Source organism: Molossus molossus, unplaced genomic scaffold, assembly GCF_014108415.1.
Source record: "Molossus molossus isolate mMolMol1 unplaced genomic scaffold, mMolMol1.p scaffold_m16_p_10, whole genome shotgun sequence".
Lineage (NCBI taxonomy): Eukaryota > Metazoa > Chordata > Mammalia > Chiroptera > Molossidae > Molossus > Molossus molossus.
Genome location: NW_023425345.1, coordinates 43,180,887 through 43,198,975, shown reverse-complemented (window position 1 = coordinate 43,198,975; position 18,089 = coordinate 43,180,887). Strand labels below are relative to the sequence as shown.

The window sequence follows — 18,089 nt, the reverse complement described above, 5'->3', positions numbered from 1 at the left end:
ATTTTATTTTTTTTATTAATATGAGAGAGAGAGGAGAGGGAGGGAGGGGAGAGAGAGAGAGAGAGAGAGAGACATTGATGTGAGAGAGAAGCATGGATTGATTGCCTCCCATTACTCACCACGACTAGGGATAGAATTTAAAACCTGGACACGTGCCTTGACCGGGAATCGAACCAGTGACCTTTTGGTGAATGGGATGATGCTCAACCAACTGAGCCACACTGGCCAGAGCAAACTGTTAGACATTTAAATATAAATAGGTTTTACCCATAATATTGGTCACTGTATATAGTACATGTTTAATTTAGAACCTCTTCTTTTTAGGGAACGTTTTGTTTCAAATCTCTATTTTTTTAGCAATTTCTAATTTTACTATCATAATAGCAAACCTTCCATTTACATATTATGTCAATTTTTAAAATTTGTATAAATTGTTGATACAGGGCTAAAATACCAAAACAACCACTCCTGGTGCTCGTCTTTGCATATCAATATATTTATCCTCACGTGGAATTTTAAAGAGTGACATGATTATAAAGGCTTATTTACATATCTTTGTCCCAGAAGTTGCTTAAAAATTTCTGCCGTTGTTTCAGTTCCTACCAGATTATTCAGAAGGCAAGTCTTTAAAATGATTTATTACCAAGCTTTAATCAGAACCTTCTTTTTATCCTCACCTGAGGACATTTTTGCATAGAGTGAAAGGAAGAGAGAGAGAAACATTGATGTGAGAGAGACACATCGACTGGTTGCCACCCACATGACCCCAACCGGGGCTAGGACAAACTGCAACCAAGGTACGTGCCCTTAGTGGGAACTGAACCCAGGTCTCTCTGGACTGTGGGCCGACGTTCTAACCACTGAGCGAAACTGGCCAGGGCTAATCAGAACATTTTTTTAAAGAGACACTGGCGGTAACAAAACTGTCATCTAGGGGTGCCAATTTGAAATGTCCTTAAGGGAAGGTTCTGAGCTGGTCCTGTATTTGAATGCCTTACTGCAGTTCACCTTGCCATGTTCTCTTCAAATTCTTTTTCTTTATTAGCTTAGCTGAATTCTAGTTTTCTTTTACTTATTCGTCAACAGATATTTATTGAAGGTCTAACAAGTGTCAGTATTAATCTCTTCACAAGTTCATTCAATAACCATCAGTTGGGCCTCTACTATGTACCAGACCCTGCTAGGCATTCAGGATAGACACAAACAAGCCTGAAACAGTTTCTGTTCTCAAGGAGTTCCCAGTTAGTGAGGACAATATACCTCGGGTAAAATGCATAAGCAAATGAGTATTGGGGGGAAATTCCACCGTGGCATGGAAATGTAAACCAGGTGGGTACCAATCTAGTCTGGAGAGAAGAGGGGGAGAATAAGAGGAGCAGAGGGTAAGGAAGTGACAATTAAAATGACACTCCATGACTTGGACATTTTAGTCAGGAGAAGAGAGGACACCTTTTACACATGACCAGGTAGAGGGTCACCTTTCTTTCTTCTCTCTTTCCAGATACGCAAACTTTAGGATAAAGAACACTTAAAAGTCCTTAAAAATTATGCAATGCTTCTTTTTAAAGTCTTAAAATTATGGTAAATTTTATAGGTTAGAAAGGAAAACTGTATTTGCAATAAAACTAGCTTAAATAAACAAGTATATCCTTTATCAATTTTTATAGTTCAGTTAAAGAAATCAGTTTAATAATGTAAATATTTGTAGTAAGGTTTTTAAAATTATTGGTCTAACTTTTTTGAATTCTCATCCAAAGTACATAAACATGATGAACAGCTCAGCCAGTGTGGCTCAGTGGACAGAGCATCATCCCTTGCACCAAGAGTCACCAGTTCGATTTCCGGTCAGGGCACATGCCCAGGTTGTAGGCTGGATCCCCAGTAGGGGGCGTGCAGGACACAGCCAATCATGTTTCTCTCCCTCTCCTTTCTTCTCTCTAAAAATCAATAAAAACATATTTAAAATAGAAAAAAAAAAATAAACCACACTGAAAAATATTTCATTTTTTAAAATGATGAACAAAGTCAATATTCAGAAGACTACTCTATCAGCAGACTATATTATACCTTAGTTTTTATGAAATAAAACCTAGAGCCAAAAAATCAATTTTTAAGATTATATACAATTCTAAAACTCAATAAGTGCTTTAGGAGTAGTTTGGTCATACCTCTGCATTTGGCAGATGAGGATAAAGGCTTGGAGAAGTCAGAGAAACACGTGCTTATTATCACACAGTTGGTAGCTGAGCCAGAGCCAGTACCCCCAAACCAGGGTCAAGTCTAGCCTACCTAGCTTAAGCAGTTTAAATGGTATTACCACAATTAAATACTTAAATGCATAACCAGCATCTAGCCTTGAGAGACTCTAACAGGTACCAAGTACCTTGAGGACAGAACCCTGGATTCCTCTTTAACCACATCTCCATTTCCACTGCCTGCCCTCAAAGATGTTTCTGAACGCCACCAAGACTAAGATGCTTGTGTGAAAACCAGAAGAATGGGGGAATTATTGTCCAATGGAACAAAAGTAGACCCTTCTCTTTAAAGATATAGCCATGCACATTAGATATAAATGCAAAAGCTCTTCAAATATCCTGAGAGTTATTCGACGAGTTAATTTACTTCACAGAGGCGTTGCGGGAAGGCCGTGAGTGCGTTCTGGTGAAGCTCCAGCCTTTCCAGGTGCTCCAGATGACCGCTTAGACAGCATTTCTGGCTGAGGGCGTCAATATCTCTCAGTTCATTGGCTGAAAGATCCAATGATGTAATATATTCTCTCTCAGAAGCCAGGGAAGAAGCACTGTCTGAATGCCTCATATGGGATGGAAGTTTTGATGACCCTTTTGTCAAAAACAGACAAACAATTAAAATATAAGCAGGTAATTTAACTTCGCAAATGTTTATTGATCACCTAATAGTGCAGGCTCTCTTTAAGGCACTGGAGATTCAACAAAAAACCAAACTATGGAATCTATTCCAGTGTCAGGGATGACAAACAAATAAATATTTAATCAAGCAGTGTCAGCAATGTTAAAAAAAAAAAAAAAAAAAAAAAAGACCTGGAGAAAGGGATGAAGAGTGGCATTGGTGAAGGTATTACTTACATTTCAGAGAAACAGTAGAAATAATACAAGTGTCCTATAACATTATAAATGATAAATTTTTAAATCTATTATAATTTGAAGGTTATATAAGATGAATTTGGCACCAAGGAAATTTGACCAAAGGAAATGTAACAAATATTATACTCTGTTTAAAATATCTATTTACTTATGATTACTTTCAGATACTTACTGAGTAAATCATCTGAAGACAGTATTTTTCTTTTTTGCTTCAGTACATCTTCATGATCAAAAATGGGTCCCTATTAAACAGACACACATTTATTCTACAATCACTGTCATTTTTTTAGAGCAAAGAGAACATTTACTATCTGGTTTCCTAGGAATCACTATAAGATTTCTATCTAAAGTATTCATGAGCCAGTCATATCATAAGACAGAGACCTAGCCTGGGCAACACAGACATGGAGTTGTAAAAAAGAGAAAGAGCATAAAACCATTATGAAGTGTACTTAGTACATACAGGGTGAGGCAAATGTAGGTTTACACGCGTGAGTACACAAAACACGAAGTATTCTTCTATCATTATTTCTTATTGCATAATTTTTCATACGAACAACTATAAACCTACCTGTATATTCCCCAAACACACTCTAAAATAATACATATATTTATATTCTGATATAAAGTTTTCATATGTCAGAACTTTTCTGCACCACTTGCTCTAGTTTTTTTGTTTGTTGTTTGTTTTTTATCAGTAGCTCAGTTATTGAGAGAATATCAGGAGCAAAACACACAACACACTCACAGTTGAACTTACCAAGGAATTGGAATGCCTTTGCGAATCTGGTGAGCGATGCAAGGCAGGATCCCGGTAAAACTCTCCTACGCTAATTGAGTTTGACTTCTTTTTCCCAAGAAATGAAACTTCACTCCCTGCATTTAAATGATAAAATAAAGGCAAGTAAGAAACGTTTACTCAATCATAAGATACTAGTAGTACCATATTCAATCATAAAAGATTAAACACATTTTCATTCATTAAAATTGCCCAATTCTTGTTGTAATATCTTTAAAGCAGAAATAATACAGTCGTCCCTCGTTTATTGCAGTTAATCCGTTCCAGACTCTAGGGGTTGCACCTGGCGTTGAAGCCTTCCTGGGGTGCTCGAATACATAGACCTACAGTCCACACGTACAGTAATTTTAATTGTAATTGTAATACAGGGGTGTATAATTGACTCAGACAACCGAGCGTGCGCTGTATCATTTTCACTGTCTCGATCAACTTTTTAATAAATATATTTGAAAAAACCACGATAGAGTGAAGCCGCGGAAGTCAAAGCACGAAGTGACAAGGGACAACTGTAAACAATGTTGGCTTTCCATTTCGAAAATCCAGTTACATTTTTATTCATCCATAAATATTTACTGAATGGTTGTCATGGACTAGACACTGAGTAAGTGTTGGATAAAGAAAAGCAGGAAAAATAATCCATGCCTCATGAGATCATAGTACAGTAGGAAAGAGACAAGTTAAAAAAAAAAGAAAGAAAAAGGTACACATACAATAATAAATACATGTATGTACAGGGAGCAGACAAAGTTGATCCAACCAAATCCAACCAAAGTTATTCTTTTCTGTTTCTCTGAATTTTTCTTAGAAAATTTTCAAATTTTGTTTTAAACACTGAAATAATACTTTAAATTATTTAACATTCAGCTATCCTGAGTAAATTTCTATTTAGATTTCATATTTTATGGTTTCATATATGAAATAACATTAAATGAACCTATTATATTTAGTTGGCAATATTGTTTTGGGAGAGAATAGATAAAAACTACTTTTAAAATTATGAATTTTCAAAAAATAAAGATCAATAAATTAATCATATTACTAAAGATAATGTGAAGCATTACTGAAAATTATGATAAAATTATACTACTATCTTAGAAGCATAATTAATTTTGTGTCAAAACAAATTATAAAATCTCGTATTAAAAAATCAATTTTATATATTCTATATAAATCATAAATTGATGTAAGTACTCCCTACTTGATTCACTATAATTTAATTTATCTTACAATTTAAATTATTTTATGCTTAAGCATTTTAATAAAACAGACTTCATAATTTAATTATATTTACATCTTATAATTATTACATTTTCATAATTATCTCCCTTTATGTTTGTTTAACTTCTATTAGCATATTATTTACACAACAAATATATACAATTTATAATTATTTTTATGTTATCATTTCTAATGTTCTCCTTTGTTTAAAACTTAAGAAAATTTACCTCAGCCATGATGGAGGCACAGGCACAGATCTTAACCAACCCCCACAAACAACTGGAAAACTAGACAAAATATTTTAAACAACTGGTTTCAGACACTGGGTAACAGACAGCACAGGACGGTGTTGTCCCTGAATGAAGGGAAAGAAATTATGGAAGCTTTGTGATCACCCTGGCTTTCTGCCTCAGGGCAGTTTGAGGGCCAGTGGCACAGTGAGAAGGAATTTAAACAAAGCCTGATCGCTTTCCTGAGATGAGGAGATGAAGATCAACATTCATGGAGACTAACTGAGCTGGGAGTCCAGGGGCAGAATCATGGAAAAAGTTCCAAGACCTGCAAAGATGTTTCCCACCGATCTGCACTACAAGAAATGTAAAAGGGAGTTCAGAAGAAGGAGATGATGATACTAGATGCAAACTTGGATCAATATAAAGGGATACCATCATTTTTAAAAAATTAAAATCCTGGAAACATCTGTTACAAAAATAAATTAATTCATTAAAAAAATTAAAAGCCTTACTGTTTGTACACCCCATAACAGAGCTTCAAAATACATAAAGCATAAACTGATCAAATAAAAAGAATTAACAAATCCACAACTTCAATTTCAACATTGCTTGATCAAGTCGGTAATGATATAGAAGACTGAAAAACACTACCAAGCAATTAGACCTAATAGACTTGACTCCAAATCAGCCAAATAAATTTTATTTTCACCTGGAACATTCACAATGATAGACCATATGGTGGTACACAAAGCATTTCAATAAATTTAAAAGGATGAAAATCATCAGAGTATGTTTTTTAATCCAAAATAGTTAAATTTAAACTGATTAGAGAAAGTTATACAGAAAAATCTCCAAATATTTGGAAATAAACACTCTTCCAAATAACCCATGAGTCAAGAAGAATCATAACAGAACATATAAACATTGTAGGATGCCACTAAAGTAGTTCTCAGAAGGATCTGTATTGGTCTTAAACGTTCATATAAGAAGAAAGATCTAAAAATCAGTTTTCTAAGCTACCATATTAAGAATCTATTTTTTAAAAAAGCCAAATAAAATCAAAATAAGTAAAATAAAGAAAATAAAGATCAGCACAAAAAAATCAATGAATAGGAAAACAGATAAACAGTAGAGAAAAACAAAATTCTGAACTTTGAAAAAGATCAATAAAATTGTAAACTTTGAGCTACACTGAAAAAGAAAAAAGAAAAGACAGAAATTATCAAGAATTAAAGATTAGATATCACTACAGATATTACAAAGATTAACAAAATAATAAGAATTATTATAAAGAACATCTAACAAATATATTTGGCAACTTATATGAAATTGACAAATTCCTTCAAAAACGTGAATTATACAAACCGATGTAAGAAGTAATTTAAAAAATCAAAACAATAAATCTACTAAAGTTATTAGATTTATAATTAAAAATCTCCCCCCAAAATTATATACCTACATGGCTTTACTGGTGAATTCTATTAAATATTTAAGAAAAAGCCCAGCCGGGTGGCTCAGTTGCTTGGAACATTGTACTGTACACCAAAAAGGTTGCAGGTCCGATTCCTGGTCAGGGCACATACCTAGGTTGTGAGTCCAATCCCCTGTCAAGGGCGTATGCAGTAGGCAACCAATCCATGTTTCTCTCTCACATGGATATATCTTTCCTTCTGTTTCTCTCTCTCTCTCCCTTTCTCGCTGTCTAAAATCAGTAAACATATTCTCAGGTGAAGATTTAAAAAAAGACAGTTAAAAAAACAGTGCCTCTCCTACACAAACTCTTTCAGACAATAGTAGACTTGGAAACACTTCCCGACTTATTTCAAGTGGTTCAAGTGTCTAACGTTACTCTCATAACTACAAGAAAATGAAAAACTACAGAACAATATCCTCAAATATGCAAAATACTTGACAAAATTTTAGAAAATCAAATCCAATAATATAAAAAAAGAATAATATAACCAAGTGAGATTTATACCAGAAAAGCGAGTAAGATTTATATCAGAAATGCAAGTTTGTTTAGTGTTAGAAAAATCTATCAGTATAATTAATCATATTAACAAAATAAAGGGGGAAAATATGCCCATTTCAACATAAACAGAAAAGTATTTTCCAACACCCATTAGTGACAATAGGCTCAGCAAGCAATTACTAGAGAGGAGCTTCTTCAACCTGATGTAGGGTCTCCATGAAAAAAACTACATCACACCTAATCATAAGAAAGTGAATGCTTTCATGCTACATTTGACAACCAGAAAACAATGTCTACTCTTACAACTTCTATTCAACATAGTACTGGAGGACCTAGCCAATGAAATAAGACAAAAAAAAAAAAAAAGGACAGATCACTAAGGGAAAAGTAAATCTTCCCCTATCAGTAAATGGCATTATTGAGAACACAGAAAAATCTATGAGGTCAACAAAAACCTGTTAGAACTCATGACTTTAGCAAGTTCACAAGACATAACATTAAGATACCAAAAAATCAGCAGTGAACTATTGGACATTGGAATTCAAATACAATACTCTTTAGCCCAGTCAATATGGCTCACTGGTTGAGCATTGACCCAGGAGGTTGCCAGTACAATTCCCAGTCAGGACGCATGTCCACGTTGTGGGCCCAATCCCCAGTGGGGGGCATGCAGGAGGCAGCCAATTGATGTTCTCTCTCATCAATGTTTCTCTCTCTCTCGTTCTTCCTTCCTCACTCTTTAAAATCAATAAAGAAAAACTATTTAAAAAAACAATTACAATACTATTTATAATACCTTAAAAAATATGCAAGACAAAACATTTGTGAAAATTAAAACAATAAATAAATGGAAATATACCACATTAATATATCAGAAGTCTCACATTATTAAGTCATCAATGCTCCTAAATTTATTTATACATTTAATATAATTATTATTTATATGTTAATTATATATTATAACATTAATAATATATTATTTACATATTCATTCTACATAAATGTATATAGTATTTGTTCTAACAAAAATTCCCAGCATAAAATTACTTGATTCAAATAAATATGGAAATGCAAAGAACCTAGCTTAGTGAGAATAATTTTTAAAAAGAACACCAGAGGATTTACACTACCTGATTTCAAGACCTACTATTAAACTAAAGTAATCAACATAGTACGGCAGTGGCAAAGGATAAAGATAAAAATCAATGGCCCAAAACAATTTATGCAGAAATAAAACCACACCTATATGGTCAATTAAATTGGACAAACATGCCATTAATTCAGTGAGGAAATACAGTATTTCCAACATGCGATATTAAAACAATTGGACATCTATATGGAAAAAAATAAATGTCAATCCTTCACTGACACCATACACAAAAACTAATTTTAAGTGGATTTTAGACATAAATGTAAAAACTAAGATTTTAACTCTTCCATGATGGAAACATAGGAGAAAAAATTTATGAATTTGGGATAAGAAAAGATTTCTTAAATGGGATAGAAAAAACAAAAAACATTAAAAAAAATTTTAAAAACTGTACTTTATGAAAAATTTTTACATCTGCTCTTTGAAAAATAATCATAAAATGAAAAGAAAAGCTATAACTGGGAGCAGATATTTGCAAAGAAATTCTATCAGAATATATAAAGAACTCATAATAAAATAATAAGACAACAACACAATTAATAGTTAACAAAAGGAGACGACTATACTAAGTAAAACAAGCCACACAGAGAAAGACAAAAACCATATGCTCTCACTTATATACGGAATGTAATAAGCAAAATAAACTTATGAACAAAATAGAACCAGATGCATAGATTCATAGAACAGACTGACAGAGGTCAGAGGGGAGGGCGGTCGGGATGGGGTGGTGGGTCAGGAGACTAGATGAAAGAAGGTGAAGGATTAGCCAAAGATCATATATGCATAGCCCATGGATACAGACAACAGTGTAGTGATGGCCAGAGGTAGGGGGAGTGGGGCTGAGTGGAGGTAGGTAAAGTGGTGGGGAATGGGGGACATCTGTAATAGTATCAATACATAAAAAATAAAAATAATTTTTTATTTATATTATACATGCATTACATACATACATGCATGCACTCATGTAATAAAAAAAAATGTTAGCGAAGATATGAGCAGATACTTCACAAAGAAAATACACAAATGGCCAATAAGAACATGAAAATATTCTCAATATCAATAGTGATCAAAGAAATAAAAATTCACACAAGTGAGCTAGAACTACGCTTTCACCAGAATGGCTACAATTAAATCAACTGACAATACCAAGTGTTGTAGGGCGACGAGAACGTAAAGCAACCAGAATTTTCACATATTGCTGGTGGGAGTAGAATACAGTACAACCACTTCGGAAAACAGCCAGTTTGGGAAAGCAACCACTTTGGAAAACATACACACTGTATGATTCCATTTATATGCAACTGGAGAAAATACCGATGTAACCTAGTGACAGAAAGCAGATCAGTGGTTGCCACGGACCAAGGCTGAGGAAATATTTTGTGAAGAGGCAAAAAGGGATTTGTTGGATGATAGAAATGTTTTATAACTTAATAACGGTGATGATTACATGGATGCATAAACTTTTCAAAATTCTTTAAAATATATACTTAAAATAGGTGCATTTTATTTTATAGCAATTATTTCTCAATAAAGTTTATTTTTAAAAATACTTGAACTTGAGACATGAGATCTTGGAGTAACCCTGACTTTTTACCCTCTCAAATACCTTTATTCTATCATCCAAAGATTTCAATCATACGCTGTTAATAAAAAAAAAAAGCACCTCACCCCATTCTTACCGACCTGCATTGCGTTAAATATGTCAGCCCAAATCACTGTCATTATATATCTTGCCATGTCAATTTTTTTTTTTTTTTTTTTTTTTTTTTTTATCCTCACCCGAGGACATTTTTCCATTTTTTGTACAGATAGAGTGGGAGGGAGAGAGAGGAAGAGAGAGAGAGAGAGGGAAACATCGATGTGAAAGGGACACATCGAGTGGCTGCCACCCGCACGACCAACCAGGGCCGGGGACAAACTGCAACCGAGGTACGTGCCCTTAGCGGGAACCGAACCCGGGTCTCTCCGGACCGCAGGCGGACGCTCTAACCGCTGAGCCAAACCGGCCAGGGCGCCATGTCAATTTTTTAAAAGGTATCTCAAGTGAGTTATTAAAATAGTAATATTATTAATTCTAATAAAGGCAAACATATATTTTATTAAGTACTTCCTATTTGCTAAGAACTCTCCCAGATAGTTTACATGCATTTTATCTAACTCTTATAAATAAATAATCCTGGAAGGTTGACAGTACTACCTTTAATAAGTGTAAGGGGTTTACACAATCCAGAAAGGGATATAGTCAATGATGGAACATGGAATCCAATTCCAGTCTGTTTGTTTTCACTGCAGAAGTCACCATTCACCAATTAAAGGCAGTATCATAACACTTGCAAGCGCAAAGGTACATTTCTTGACAGCCACTGCCGTAACTGGAGTTAGTAACCACTATTTCCAATAATGAACACATTTTCCTCAAGGTTTTCCAAATGAATTAAATCGAGATTTTTGTCTTAATTCCTATTTTGCAATGTCAGGGTGTAAGGGTTTAAAAACATAAAGGGAATTATTTTTTCTTTTATAATAAATACCTTCACTATCTAGGTCATCGCTTTGACTGAACACACTGTCCCCGTAAGACTCAGGAATGAAGGTCCATTCATCAAACTTATCAAGCACTTGTTCAGGGAAAGTCCCTTCGCTGCCCGAGGCTGCTCCCTCTGCCTCGGCACTTTTCATCTGGTATCGCAGGACCATCCTTGCGAGGGTGGATCCCATATCTAAAAATAAAAATGATACACCAGCAACTTAGAGATCAATAATTAAACAATCCTAAACATATATAATACCAAAAGTTCCTTATATAGTCTCATACTTCTAAAAATTGTTTATTCCTACTTCCAAAGTCACTTTATAATTGCGACATTGCGTGTTTCACAGGCAGTAAATTTTCATTTTTAAAAAATCATAGAAATTTATACAAAGCTTTGGTACAGATGAAAAAATTGAATATTTATTAAACTAAATTAACACAGGAAAGGGCCTGGGTTTTGAAGCCAGACAGACCTGTGCCCAAGTCATAGTGACGCCACCTGTGAGTTCTATCAGTGTCCTCACTGGGGAAGTGAAGCTGTCAATATACACAGCATAGAGTTATTGAAAAGATTACGTGAAATGACGCATATAACATGTTTATCACAATGTCTAGAGCATAGAAAATGTTCAATAAATGACGTATTTGTTGTATAAACTCTTTACTAAAGTGATTCATTTTGTTGGGAAACTATATGGAATTTCAAAATTAACATCCTTATTGGTTGGCAGAGTCCTCAATGTCCTACAGATAGCCTGGGAAATTCTTCTGACATCTCGTAGTTCACATTACAACATGTGTAGGTGACTCAGTCCAGTAGTATCTGAAAATGTTTGAAAGCTGTGAATCAACATGCTCTTTGCTCAGACCTGCTGCCAATGAAGTATGACTATACCCTCCAATCAACTAGGTGACATTATTGTATTTTTAAAATTAGGTTAGACTTGTCATAGTAAAATAAAAAAAAATAAATGAGTAAACTTCACAGAACAAAGGGAATAAAGTAAATGGCAAATCTCTGTTTCTTTTTTTTCTGATGAGTCCACAATTCCTCCCTGTCAGACATCAAAGATTAAAGCAGATTATTGCTGCCATGAAGCTGGTTGAACTGATAAAACATGGGATCTAATCATGACTCATTCATCTCCAAAGTCACCAGAGGTGACCAGGGAACCCATTTCTGTAGTTTCTTTCCTAACATGTTCTTTTTCATATTCAAACATTTATGACTATCATATCTCAATTCTGTGTTCGCCAATAAAAACACTGTTCTGTGCTTTTGTTGTTTTTTACATAATAATGCATTCTACTTCCGAATATTTGGATTTGCAAGATGTTTTTCCCCCCAATGATTGCAAAGCACTCCACCACTGGATAATCTGAATAGTTTCTTTTAGGGAATACTTATGATTTTTTTCCTAATTTGTTATGATAAAAAACATTTTAATATGCATCCTTGTAGATACATTTTTATGTACACTGAGAATTTCTGTATCATAGATTCTGTTAGTATATTGCTGGGTAAAAATACTAATGGATATTGCCAAACTGTCCTCAAAATAAGGTGCTAGGAAAGTAGGTAGGAGGACTTTCCACCCAGAATGGGGACAGGAACATTTTCTTGTAAAAAATGATACAGTGCCGAGGCAGGAAGAATGAAGAAATGACCAGCTGACAGAGAAGGTAAGGGAGGTAGTTAGAGAGAGTAACCCCGGAAAAAGCTTTGACATAAGAGTGTACAAAGCATTTAAGAAGCTGATGAAAATTCCGCCTGGTGGGATCTTCTGGGTCCCTCCAGGAAGCTGGAGACCTTGAACATTCAGAAGCACCAACACGCATGGATGGCAACTTCAGCAGCGTTCAGCTATCCCGGTGAAGGAGAGGGAAAAAGCAGACTGTTGGACTGATGCGGAATAGGTTTTTGTCAGGTGAGTGTGTCAGAAAGTGAGAGTAAAGACGTTATTAACAAGAGACTCCTTGAGGTGAAGAGTGAAGGAGAATGATCACTGTGGGGAGGTAGTGGGCTGGGTTAGGTAACAGAGGAAAAGGCAGGAGTTCAAGCTTTAAAAATATACTTAGTGTGAGTAAATAAGAGAGAGCTAAAAGACAGAAATGTTAAAAGAAGTTGATAACTTGTCATCCATATACTTTATACAAAATATATATTAACTTGAAAATATAAAGAGAATATTTGAAATACAAAGTAAAAGTTGGAGGAGGTGATCAAAAGGGCATGACCTCTGGTTGATCTATGAGCTGGACCTGGGCAGTCAGAACGTCCTCATGCCCTCCTCTGTTCTTGGATGTTACATCCAGCCCATCATGCCCAGAGTGGGAGCTGTCCCATGGATGTAGCCTTTGACAGAGTAAGATGTTGCTGAGACCACCTGGACTGAATACGTGACTGGAACACGTTCAGACCTGCACGTAACCTTTAAGATTCTGGCAGGTGGGTGTGGAGGTTTACTCATCATGCAGTTGCCCAAGACAAGCCTTGTATGTTAGGTTTCCTTATTTATTAAACCTGCCATGGACCAAACTGCAATAGTTCACCTCTTTCTTTCATCTCATTTTGTCCTCCATGTCCAAGGACCAGTTTCAGATTCCACCCGGAAATCTCCCAAGACAGTATCAAACACGTGGAAGTGCAGAGGTATATTTTCTTGGCAGCAACTGCCTTAATTGGAATTAGAAGCATTGCTATTGCAATAATGAACATAATATTGGAACCAACAATATATTAACTTGAAAATGAAAGTATACATGTTTCTACACATACACTGAAATGCATATGTATATTGAAACACATAAAAGTATAGGGGGGAGAGAGAAAAATGGTGGTGGTGAGCATGGAAGCTACATAGACAATCTCCCAGGACCAAACTGGAATTACAACTAAAATAAAGACAAATTGTCAGGAACAAGCGGCAGGAAAGCAGCTGGAGAGGACCACATAACCAGGGACACTTAATCAAGCCTGTTAGGTCTTCAGAGGCTTGAGAGGGCGGCAACAGGCTTGAGAGGGCGGCAGGCCGGGAACCCACAGACAGCAGCAATCTTAGGTGTGAGCAGCGCCCTCGGGGTTAAAATCCCAAGCCTGTTCCACAGCACAGAGGGGTGGGACAGAGCAATAAATTAGTTAAAGTCACTCACCTTTGGCTCCGAAAGAGAAAGGGCAGACTGAACTGAAACTCTGTGGCGGCACCCAGGATTTGGAGGGCACTCAGTTTTTGCTGACTTGCAGCCACACAGAACGGTGGCCACCTTGCTCCTTTCCGGAGCTCTGGGAAGAAGCAACAGCCCCTCCCTCGGAGAGTCAATCCCTCCCAGCTGGGCCAAAAAATGCAAATTGAGGCTCATGAACAACCAGCATCTGCCCCGCCCTCTGGAAATCCTCTTACAATGAACACTTAATGGAGTTTTTCATGCAACTGAGGGCTAAAACTTAAGGCCCGGAGTTACTGAGACTAACAGCCTACAGGTAATAAACTAGAAGATAACTGAACCATTCCTGGGCTTGCAAATCTACACAGGAAAGTAATACTTGACAGTGGTGTTTAACGTGGGTCCTCCGACACTCATCCAAAACCAATAGAGGGAGCCACAAACAGCGGAACACAAACACCCACAGAGAAAATTTGACAGGTTACAAAACCCAGAGATAGCCAAAGGGTGAAACAAAGAACCAAATCCCAAATGAAAGAATAAGAGAACTCTACCAAAGATGAGATAAATGAAATGCAGTTAAGCAAGTTATCAGAGGTAAAGTTCAGAGCCATGATCTTGCGGAAGCTTAACAGCATGAGTAAGGACATCTACACCGTGAGTAAAGATATAGATACATTGAAAACCAACCAAGTAGAAATGAAAACTGACATAGCAGAAGTAAACACACTGGAAGGACTAACCAACAGAGTAGAGGAAGCTGAGGACCAACCACATCAGTGAATTAGAAGACAGGGTAGAAAAAACCAATCAAAAAATCTAAAGGAAAAAACAATTTAAAAACAGGAAGACAGCTTAAGAGAACTGTGGGACAACTGAAAACACAATAACATTTGCCTCATAGGTGTCACCGAAGAAGAAAATGAGTAAGGGTTAGAGAATATATTTGAAGAAATGATGACAGAAAACTTCCCTAACTTGGTGAAGAAAGAAGACATTCAAGTTCAAGAAGCACAGAGAGCCCCAAGTAAGAAGAACCCAAAGAAGCACACAACAAGACACATAATAATTAAAATACCAAAAATTAAAAACAAAGAGAGAATCCTAAAGGCAGCAAGAGATACGCAACAGGTTACTTACAAAGGAATCCCCATAAAGCTATCATCTGACTTCTCAACAGAAACACTACAGGACAGAAGGGAATGGCATGAAGTATTGAAGGTTATAAAAAACAAGAATCTGAATCCAAGATTACTATATCCAGCAAGGCTAGCATTCAAATTAGAAGGTCAAATAACAAGTTTCCCAGACCAAAAAAAAAATTTTTTAAAAGGCTAAGTGACTATATTAGGACCAAACCAGCACTACAAGAAATGTTAAAAGGACTGTTGGAATTAGTAGAAGAAATAGAAAGAAAAATGTAACCACACTAAACAAAAATGGCAATAAATTAGTGCATATCAATAATCACCTTAAACGTGAATGGATTGAATGCTCCAATGAAAAGACAAGTGTAGCTGATTGGATAAGAAAGCATGACTCATATTATATATTTTGTTTACAAGAGACCCACCTCACAGATAAAGACTCACATAAATTGAAAGTCAAGGGATGGAAAAAAATCTACCAAGAAAATAGAAAGAAAAAAAAAATCTGAGGTAGCAATATTCATATCTGATAAAATAAATTTCTAAATGAAGGCCATAACTAGAGACAAAGAAGAACACTACATAATATTGAAAGGATCTATCCAACAGGAAGATATAACCTTGGTAAACATATATGCACCCAATATAGGAGCACCAAAATATATTAAAAATCTTCTAGAGGACTTAAAAAGAAAAACTGACAGCAATACAATCATATCAAGGAACTTCAACACCCAGCTGACATCACAGGATAGATCATCTAGACAAAAAATTAACAAGGAAACATAGACTCTAAATGAAGCACTGGATCAAATGGATTTAATAGATATCTACAGAGAATTATACCCCAAAACTGCAGAATTCACATTCTTCTCAGGTGCACATGAGACATTCACAAAGACAGACCACATGTTAGGGCACAAACTAAGTCCCTACAAGTTCAATTAGATTGAAATCATATCAAGCATCTTCTCAGATCACAATGGCATGAAACTAAAAATTAATTGCAACAAGAACATGCAAAAACATTTGAAAACATGGGTTACCATGGAGATGAAGAAAGAAATTAAAACTTCCTGGAAACCAATGAAAATGAACACACAACAACACAAAATCTATGGGATGCAGCGAAAGCAGTTCTGAGAAGGAAGTTCATAGCACTACAGCCCTACCTCAAGAAACAAGAAAAATTTCTAATTAACTATTCTAACCTCACAACTTAAAGAACTAGAAAGCAAACAAAAAGAAAACCCCAGAGCAAGTAGAAGGAAGAAAATAGTAAAGATCAGAGCAGAAATAAACAACATGGAGACCAAAAAAAAAAAAAAAATTCAAAGGATCAGTGAAACAAAGAGCTGGTTTTTTTTAAAAAGATAAACAAGACTGATGGACCCTTAGCTAGACTCACTAAGAAACAAAGGAAGAGAACCCAAATACACAAAATCAGAAATGAAGAATAACTGACACCACAGAAATACAAAGAATGGTTAACAAATATTATAAACAATTATACGGCAACAAATTGAACAATCTAAGAGAAATGGACAAATTTCTAGAAACACATAGTCTCCCAAAACTGGACCAGGAAGAGATAGAAAACTTGAACACACCATAACGCACCATAACAACTAAGAAAATTGAAGATGTAATCAAGACTCTCCCAGCAAACAAAAGCCCAGGCCCACATGGCTGACCGGGGAGTTTTACCCAACATTCAAAGAAGAACTAACACCCATTCTCCTCAAAATATTCCAAAAAATTCAAGAAGAAGGAAGACTTCCAAACTAGTTTTATGAGGCCAGCATAATTCTAATTCCAAAAACAGAAAAGGACACTACAAAGAAAGAAAACTACAAGCCAATATCCCTGATGAACAGAGATGCCAAAATCCTGAACAAAATACTAGCAAATCAGATCCAGCAATACATTAAAAAAATTATTCACCATGACCAAGTGGGATTCATCCCAGGGATGCAAGGTTGGTACAATATTCACAAATTAATAAATGTGATACACCACATAAACAAAATGAAAGATAAAAACCATATGATCATATCAATAGATGCTTAAAAAGCATTCGACTAAATCCAGCACCCATTTCTGATAAAAACACTCAGCAATATGGGAATAGAGGGATCATATTTTGACATAATAAAGGCCATATATGAAAGACCTACAGCCAACATCATACTCAATGGGCAGAAATTAAAAGCATTTCCCTTAAGAACAGGAACAAGACAGGGATGCCCTCTTTCGCCACTCTTATTTAACATAGTACAAGAAGTCTTAGCCACAGCAATTAGACATGAAGAAAAAAAAAGGAATCCAAAATGGAAAGGAGGAAGTGAAACTGTCATTATTCGCAGATGACATATTACACATAGAAAACCCTAAAGACTCCATCAAAAATCTACTAGACTTAATAAATAAATTTGGTAAAGTAGCAGGCTAGAGAATTAACATCAAGAAATCAACGGCATCCTTATACACCAATGATGAACCCACAGAAAAAGAAATTAAATAAACAATTCCATTTACCATCACAGCAAAATATTTAAGATACCTAGGAATAAACTTAACCAAAGAAGTAAAGGACCTGTCTGCAGAAAACTACAGGACATTGAAAAAAGAAATAGAGGAAGATATAAAAAAGTGGAAGCACACACCTTGTTCATTGATTGGAAGAATTAACATCATTAAAATGTTCATACTACCCAAAGCAATCTATAGATTTAATGCAATACCTATC

General features: G+C 35.5%; 1 protein-coding gene across 2 annotated transcripts in view; it reads right to left on the bottom strand.

Annotated features, from left to right (window-relative positions):
- LRRK2 (leucine rich repeat kinase 2) overlaps positions 1-18,089 on the bottom strand; it is a 138,777-nt gene that overhangs the window by 61,419 nt on the left and 59,269 nt on the right. For both annotated transcript variants that reach the window (XM_036252213.1, XM_036252214.1), the window contains exons 20-23: positions 11,026-11,214; positions 3,883-3,998; positions 3,295-3,364; positions 2,623-2,840 (exon numbers count right to left, since the gene is read on the bottom strand). In XM_036252213.1, coding sequence (XP_036108106.1) covers positions 2,623-2,840; positions 3,295-3,364; positions 3,883-3,998; positions 11,026-11,214 — 593 coding nt within the window. The remainder of the gene's footprint in view (positions 1-2,622; positions 2,841-3,294; positions 3,365-3,882; positions 3,999-11,025; positions 11,215-18,089) is intronic.